This window comes from Chiloscyllium plagiosum, chromosome 1 (genome assembly GCF_004010195.1).
Source record: "Chiloscyllium plagiosum isolate BGI_BamShark_2017 chromosome 1, ASM401019v2, whole genome shotgun sequence".
Lineage (NCBI taxonomy): Eukaryota > Metazoa > Chordata > Chondrichthyes > Orectolobiformes > Hemiscylliidae > Chiloscyllium > Chiloscyllium plagiosum.
This window is the reverse complement of record NC_057710.1, coordinates 42596379-42605483: the sequence shown is the minus strand read 5'-3', so window position 1 is coordinate 42605483 and position 9105 is coordinate 42596379. Positions and strand designations below refer to the sequence as shown.

General features: G+C 39.4%; 1 protein-coding gene across 1 annotated transcript in view; it reads left to right on the top strand.

Moving 5' to 3' along the window:
- Positions 1–6190: 6190 nt before the first annotated feature.
- ccbe1 (collagen and calcium binding EGF domains 1) overlaps positions 6191–9105 on the top strand; it is a 295957-nt gene continuing 293042 nt past the window's right edge. The window contains exons 1-2 of the mRNA XM_043676717.1: positions 6191–6279; positions 7194–7277. Of these exons, the coding sequence (XP_043532652.1) occupies positions 6191–6279; positions 7194–7277 (173 nt within the window). The remainder of the gene's footprint in view (positions 6280–7193; positions 7278–9105) is intronic.

Sequence of the window (9105 nt, the reverse complement as noted above, 5' to 3'; positions counted from 1 at the left end):
TGATACTAGTTTTTCTTTTTTAGAGAATTACCCACAGGCTTCTCTATTCTCAACTTATCATCCTGTAACGAAACAGCATGTTTTATTTATTCATTCACAAGATTGGGTTGGGATATCTGGTCAGCATAGACAAGTTGGACCGAAGGGTCTGTTTGACTCTCTGTGGTGAACCTGGCAAGGCCAACATTAATTAATAATCCCTGATTGTCCAGAGAGCAGTTTAAAGTAAATCACATTGCTGTGGGTCTCAAGTCACAGTTAGGCCAGACCAGACAGTAAAGGTCATGACTGAACGAGATAAGATTTTACTGACAATTGACAATGGTTTCATAGCTATCATTAGACTCTTAATTCTAGATTTTTATTCGATTCAAATTCCACCTAACTGATGCAGTCTTCTAGCCATGGAATTGGGGATGGATCTGCTTTTGTAACTTTATTTTTCTAGTTGATCCATGTAGTTTAGGAACTAATACTGTTGGTGATTGGATTTAATTTCAATCAGTGATTTTCCAGCATGTATCAAGTCTCTGTTAGCATCTGTGTTTCTTTCTCTGAACTTTAGTCAATGCTGATTGATCAGTAGTGACTCACCTACTTATAAAAATTGCTGAGCTAAAGAAATATATTTTATGTTTCCTTATACTTCCCAAGAAGTCCTGCAAGATCCCTTAATTGTCCTTTCTCTAAATATGAGAAGTGTCTAACTGTTTTGGCATTTGTGTAACTAATCAAGTTGAAGTTCACTTTGAGAACTTTCATCTCAATCTTATTGCCTCCATCATCCATGAAATTCTTATCACCTGACACACTTGCCCTTCCTTATCCTTTTCCCGGAGATAATTTTTCAAATGATTGTAGTAGCATAGCCAATTCTTCTTGAGATCAGGGTATTTTTCAGTCACATAACTAATATTTCTAATTATATTCTGTGGACCACCAAATTTTCGTTTTCAGAGGTTCACCTTGTAAAAGGAAGGTGATGGCCTGTTAATCCAGAGACCCAGGTTCAAATCCTGCCACAGCAGATGGTGGAATTTGACTTGAATAAAAATCTGGAATTAAGAGTCTCATGATGACCACAAATCCATTGTTAGACAAAACCCCATCTGGTTCATTAATGCCCTTTGGGAAGAAAACTGCCACCCTTATTAAGTATTAAGAGTTCATCTTTTAAGAACTTTTCCTTAATCTAGTTTAATGGATCTCTAATCTCATGATCATAAATCAATCAAGACGTGTTAATTTCAGTAGCTTCTTTTAGGGAATCTCTTGTAGCAATTAGTAAATGTAATCTTTTGTCCCTAACCTGTGAATATTTATGACAATATGTTTTAGTCAAGGTTTTGAGAATCTGATGGAAAATACCCAGGACCTGGGAGTTCTTCAAATGTTTCGTCTCTTAGCCTTACTTAGGATTTCCATCATTAAAGACAAAACTATAATGTTCACTCTTGCAAAATGATTCTCTAACAGCAAATCAAATACATCCACAGGTGTATTTAACTACCCTAATTACCTCTGGTCCAGACAACAAGTCATACTTAATTGAACTTTTGTACAATGGTACTGGGATATCTTCCTCACCTATTCCAATTACCCAAACTTTGGCTTTCATTTGACTCTCCTGAGAGAAAACTAAATCCTTCTCCTGTAAAAGAGTTTGAGTAAGTCATGTGTCAAAACTTAATTTACATTATACCTAACAAAAAGTGAGAAGAGGTTAATTGCATAAGTTCAGAATACAAGGTGTGAAAGTTAACTCAATGATCAAGGTTGATTGGCCTGGAAGTGGATGAGTTATTTAATTGAAAGTGTGCTTGTCTGAAGTGTTTCTGTAAACAAAATTAACAATTGTACATCTAGATCTAACAGATATTGGGTTCTAACATAAAGCTTTTTAGAAATACCTAGTCAATTTATGTTGTATTGATATTTAGGGTTTCATACAAATCATGATCACAAGGGGGCAGATTTTCTTTTTCTAAAAGAGAATTACTGTAAAGAGAAAATAGTTCACAAAGGCAAGTTATTAAGTACAGGCTTCCATTAGATTCCCATGATGATTTCAAACTGAATTCAGATCAACATGACCTAAATTTATTTCATTTATGTTTCCTTATCAGTTGCATACTGCCTGTACAATGTGTTCTCACACTGTTCGCCTTTACAGTTCAAGCCTTTCAGTCTCTGCAGCCAGACTGAACAACATGCTGTGGTGTAGAACAAGCTCTTAGCACAGAAATAGTTGTGTATGGTTATAAAGGTAGATTCATCCTTGTTTGTCACTGTATTCTAAACCACCTGACTGAATATTTCCTATATCACATTGCATCCTGTAACAATTTAGCTATTCAGACCAATGCAGTGTTACCGTCAACTGTGCTCTTCTAATCCATATACATATATGTCAACACTCCCATTTTTAGCAATGGATTACCACATAATTGCTGCAACTGCATTTTTTTTCCTCAGTCTCTCTAAGCACAGGCTTCAATTTTGATGCAATATTCTCAGCAACACAGAGGCTCTCTGGGCTTTGTTTCATTACCATAATTATAGCTTATAGGGTTTTAAAAGCCAAAGTGACCACAATTTTCATGCCAAGATACTGTGCAAGTAAGAACTGCCATGGACACAATTATTTCAATGCTTTCCCACATTTGTGGGTAGACAATTAAATATTGTGACAGAGCTAGCACCAATACACCTCATACCAAACTAAGGGAAATACCATAAAGCTTATCCACTACTTGGTTTGACCATAATGGCACATTTACAACAAACCACACTTCATTATCCTTGCTGGCCACGTTATTTGAAACGACCAAATCCAACCTTTCTGCTTTTCTCTTGGCTATGACATTTTTCTATACCATGATAATCTGACCTTTTTGACTGTGCTTTTAAGTTTCATTTTTATGATGTGGCAATGCTGGTAAGGTTGCAGTGCCCAGTTGTCCGACATAGTGCTTTACTATAATTGACTGGTGTATTAGACAATGACTGAGGGCAGACAAGAGACATTACACCAGTGTGGGACTGGGGTCACATCCGAGCTAGATCAGGTACTGATGGCAGGCTCAAAAACAGAAATTGCTGGAAAACCTCAGCAGGTCTGACAGCATTTGAAGAATCAGTTAACATTTGGGTCTAGTGATCCCTCCTTGAGAGTTCCACGTTCTGAGGAAGAGTCACCAGGCCCAAACTGTTAGCTCTGACTTCTCTTCAGATGTGATGCTACCAGAGGTGCTGAGCTTTTCCAGCAATGTGTTTCTCTCTCTGATGTATAGCATCCACAGATCTTTTGGTTTTTATAAAGATAGCAGGTTTCCTTCTCCAAGAGATATTAGTGAACCAGTGGGTTTTTGACAACAATCTAATAATATCATTGCCACTTTTACTTCCATTGACACTCTATATTCCAAACAAATTGTTCCCATTTTTTTTGTCTATGAATCACTAAACTGAATCAAAACAAATTGTGTATCACATATTGATGCAACCCCACCCTCTTTCTCTTCACACCACAAAATTCATCAGAATTAGGGGGGGAAATGGCATTACTTTTGATGAGACACCAATGAATAGAACTGGTTCAGAGCTGGAGCACTTCATTATCATGTCAACTACAAGTTCAGTCAATTCCTCTTGATTTTCTGCTCCATGGGATTTGAAAATATGGTCATGTAGCTGATTGTTACAACAATCTCATAAGTCATCTTTAATAAAATGCAGTTGATCGCACATTTTCCAAGACTTGTGCCACGAATGAAGGAGTTGGTCTGCTGTATGATATTAGATAAGAAAGGGACATGAGGACTCTGGCCTGTTTTAAGAACATTACCTTGACTGTGACACTTACATGTTGACTTGCATTTTGGAGCAATCAATGGTTCATCTGAAGGCCCCTCATAAAACATTCATGGCTATGGACCACAGTCCAGCTGAATTTTACATTACAAATGGTTGTGGATCTCATATGAATTTTGGTTCAAATTTGACTTTATAACATGATTTGTTCAGATTTCACGTTAAAAGATCTGATTTTAACTGATCGGAAACATTTCCAGTGCCCAGAAGCTGAACATATAAGTCTGGAATTTGCCAAAGCCAACAATAAATGACAGAGATAGTTATGTGCGGGGTAGCATTAGTAAGTTTGGGTGATTAATGGTGAGGTTGAGAATTTGGGCTACAGGAAGACATAAACGAAATGGACAAATGGTCAGGTAGGTGGTAGATGGAATTTAAACCCTGAAAAAGTGTGAGGTTATATATTTTGGAGTAATTTGACAGAAAGGTATTTAATGAATGGCATGATACTAGGAATTTCTGTGGAACAAAGGAACCTTGGAGTATTTGTCTATAGATCTCTGAAGGCAGAAGGACATGTTAGTAGGTGGTGAGAAAGGCATATAGGACACTTGCCTTTATCAATCGAGGCATAGATAACAAAAGCAGGGAAGTCATAGTGGAATTACATAGAGCTTTGGTGAGACCACAGCTAGTGTATTGAGTGCAATTCTGGTCACCACATTATCAGAAGGCTGTGGTTGCCTTGGAGCGGGTGTAAAGGAGATTTGTCAGGATGCTGTCTGGGATGGAAAATTTAAGATCTACAGAAAGGTTGAACATGCTTGGGTTGTTTTCTTTGGAACATAAGACTACGGGCAGATCTGATTGAGGTCTATAAGATTGAGGGGCATGGACAGAGTGGATAAAGGGCATATGCTACCTTTCCTTCAAGGGCCAGTCACAAAAGAAGATGAATTTAAAGTGAGGGCCAAAAGGTTTAGGGGGATATAAGAAAAAGCTTTTTTTGCCCAGAGGATGGTGATGGTCTGTAATACACTGCCTGAGAGGGTAGTAGAGGCGAATTGCCTCTCATCTTTTTAAAACAAAATCCAAGATGAGCACTTGGCACATCATAACACTGAAGGATATGGGCCAAGTACTGAAACATGGGATTGGGTTGAAGGTCAGGTGTTTCTCTCGTGTAAGTGCAGACTGAATGGGTCGAATGGCCTGTTCTGCACAGTATGATTCCATGGCTGTGTTACAAAGCTGTAACATGGTTTTATAAAAAAACGTTTTCCTGCCAGCTATTGTAAATACAACAGGCCACCTACGCTTTGAATATCTCAACTTTGATTTCAGTATTCAACAAATTGATCCAAATGAGATTAAGTTAGTTCACCTTTGGTTTGGTTATCATGTTAGCACTCAATTAAACTTCTATATTATCTCACTACTCAGCTCTGCTTCAGTTAGCTTTAGCCAAACAGGTTGATTTAACTGAGTCGAAAATGTGTTGCTGGAAAAACGCAGCAGGTCAGGCAGCATCCAAGGAGCAGGAGAATCGACGTTTCGGGCATGAGCCCTTCTTCAGGAATGAGGAAAGTGTGCCAAGCAGGCTAAGATAAAAGGTAGGGAGGAGGGACCTGGGGGAGGGGCATTGGAAATGCGATAGGTGGAAGGAGGTTAGGGTGAGGGTGATAAGGTGAGGGTTATAGGCCGGAGAGGGGGTGGGGTCGGAGAGGTTAGGAAGAAGATTGCAGGTTAGGAAGGTGGTGCTGAATTCGAGGGTTGGGACTGAGACAAGGTGTGGGGAGGGGAAATGAGGAAACTGGAGAAATCTGAGTCCATCCCTTGCGGTTGGAGGGTTCCGAGGCGGAAGATGAGGCGCTCCTCCGAGTGCCTCACTTGCTGTGGTTATAGTAATTCTCTGCCTAACGAGCGTCTGCCAGCCGCCTTGAGGTCCCAATTGTTCGAACATCTCACGTTGTTCCAAACGCCCCATTCTGCTGTCCAGGCAGTCAGGCCAGAGGCAGTACACCGCAAATTTAGCAAGTGAGCATCAAACAAAAGCCCCTCAGCATTAAAAGTCATAATGCCTCCTCCCTCCCCTCCCCATTATCGATCTAAAACAAATTCTTCATCGGTCAGTCTCTGGAAAAGTTACAATTTGAGCCCATTCAACGGTGTCAGAGGGCAGGACGAGGAGTTAAAATATTCAATGTTTGTAAACAAAAGAAATCAACCCAGGAGTGTAGGTTGAAACTGCCCTCAGATGGTCCTGCTGGTAAAATGAGCCGGGAGCGTCAGCGGATTAAATCAAATAAACAGCGCTGAGGGGGTACCCCGCTTTTATTTCACTGCACGGGTGGACAAGGGGCTTACAACCAGGATGGATGGAGCCTGCGCAAACACTGCTCGCTTCCGTTTACAAACGGCGGATTTGTCAAGTGATGTGAATAACCGGGGAGGGGGAGTGAGGTAGGAGTTTGACAGTGATCGGAAGCAAGTACAGTCCGCTCACAGCCTGCTGTGAGCGGCACAATGCAAGAGGAAAGCTCTGCACGTCCTCATGTGGGCACACTGATCAGACACTGACCAAGCAGCCACACATACGCTGCTTCAGTCACATTCATCATCTGGTACTCACGCTCTCACATCCAAGTTCCTCCCCTTGCCGCTCGCAAGCGCGTCCGACCCTGTACAATGTATGAGAGAGAGAAAAAAGTTTATCCAAACTCAGCAGCAGCCCCATCAGCAGCGCCAAAGACCTTTCGCTGTTGACAAATACCAACTCAGCGCCAGAGTCCTTAACCCTGTTCTAAAGTCATTTTCTTTTTAAACCCCCCAGCCCAAAATGTGAAATGAGAAAAGCCAGCTGCACTTCCCAGTCGATCACTCACATAAGAAAATCTTTAAGGGGAAAACAAGTATCTCTGAGCCCGAAATTTTGTAGAGATTCTGTCCCAGGAACGCTGTTATCAATCGTGACTGATCAGGGAGGAAAATGTTTTACCAAACTTTTGTGAACCTATTGAGGACTGCCATCCTGTTGTCGCTGATATCCCCAGGATTCACGTATTCCTACTTTTCCATATCAGAGCAAGACGAATCGTACAGGTTTGTCCGTTTATATTTTAGTTTCCACCTTTTCTTTTGTCCCCATCCCCATTCTGCAAGTTGTTTAAATTTGCCCTCCTCGCTGTTAATAGGAATCGTGGTTCGAGATAATATTCATTCTAGTTAAAAGCTAACGTGGAAACACACCCAAAAAAGGGGGTCAGTTGTAACTCGGAGTTTATACAATGTTGCTTTCAATCCATTGGGAACAAGAAGTAGATTTAGTTTAGAAGTTCTTTCATTGATACCTGAAGAACTTTTGTTTGTTCTTCAAGCAGAGAAAACTGCCCGGAAAACAAAATCATTACAACGGAGTACCCGTGTTTGAAATCTACTGGGGAAGTTGCGACCTGCATCAGGTAAGCGTGTTCATATCTCACCATCTCAAATGCTTACTCACTGTCTGACATTTAAAGCGCTCGCTTCATCCTTAACTTTTATTGCTTCTATCAGGTCTACTTCTCTGAGTTATGGTCTCCATATAACTGTAATTATGCAAAGTTACGTTTTTACAGTCATTCCCAAAAAAATTAACAGCTTTTATTAGATATCACATTCTTCCATTTTCATTGGTAGATTGTAAATTACTGAAAGCTTGTTTAAAGATGAATTTCAGCCCTCACTTGTAATTTTTTTTTGAACTCCTGCTGTCTTATGCTAACTTATCAAGATAGATCCCAGTTTGACACCAAGACCTACAACAAAACAAAGTCCACTGAACTGAATTGTACTGTTCTGGATTCCATTCCATTCGGGGATTAGATGTGGATTTTGCCCAAGCAATTAAACTGGGGTTAGTGTGTATGAGACTCATTACAGCTTGCTATAATTATAGAAGTTTTGCATCTGTGTAAAGCCCAAACCACTTTGTATCAATACAAAATATGTACCGCAGTTGGTTTAAAGAACTTCAGTTGGAGTGGGTGTATTCAGCACCACCTCGCATGTGAATCCAATTGGAACTCTAACATTAATTTGGGTAGAAAAAGAGACCCTTACTTTGCCAATACATAGCTGGTTTTGGAGCAAGGTGATAATAAAAAGCATCTGCTCAGCAAGGGTAGTCAATTTTCTTTTATATAGCATGGAAATGAATATGCAGTTGCCAGCATTCACATCTTATGTACATTAAGAAACACAGTCAGATTTGTCTAAGTTTTCTCTCAAAGCATATTGAATTTCAGTGTAATTTACTGTTCTGGCATGGTACAGTTGAACTTAACTGAATTTTAGGTTATTTGTCAATAACTGCTTCAAAATACTTTTATAAAGTGAACGTTCAAGAACCTGTGCCAGGGAAAGCTTTTCTAAGCAGATTAAAATTCATCAAACGATCTCTGTGCCCCCTTGTTGAATTAATAGGTTTTGGTGGAGTTGGTCAAGATTCTGTAGTCTTATGCCTACTGTTATGCCCCTCTTTAAGACTGCAATGTAATTTTGCTGACTCTGTAGAAACTGACAGATGTTTATAGTCACTGCAAGCCTTCTGTCATTAACAACATGCATCAATCAAAGTTAGCTCAGGTATGCTGCTAACCAGCCTTTCAAATTCCTCAGCCTTCTAAATCCTTAGAATTGTCACTGGCACTTGAAAATATATTTGTGGACCTCTGCTTGCCCCACTCAAACAAGTAAATGGAAAATATATGACTGTGGCTATTTGTGTACATTCCATCTATTAAATATGCATCCATGCAATGCACAAGTCCCAGATGAAGAGGATAAATGAATGTTAGTCACTTTACAGTTGAAATGGGTTGCTTTTTGGTGTATCAGCATTTTTTTGTTATCTCTTGAATATTTTAAAGGTATTTGGAGTACAATGTGGAAAAATATGAACTTGTCTACTTTGATAAAAACAAATAGAAATGGAGAGAGATTGTAGAATTTGCTGCGACACAGGGCTCAGACCATTTTAGTACATGAATCACAAAATGTTAATATGTATTTATAACAAGTGATAATAAAGACAAATAGAATATTGATGAATACTTGCAAGATGAATGAAATACTAAAATCACAAAGTTTTGTTGCAGTTTAACAGGGTGTTTTTGTGGCCAATACTGTGTCTACATTTAGTCTCTTTACTTCGAAAAAAAATGTGTAGTTCTATTGGAAGCAGGTAAGGGGGTTCACTTAACTCATTCTGGGATGAAGGGCTTCTCTCTTTTTATAAAAAATGGAATG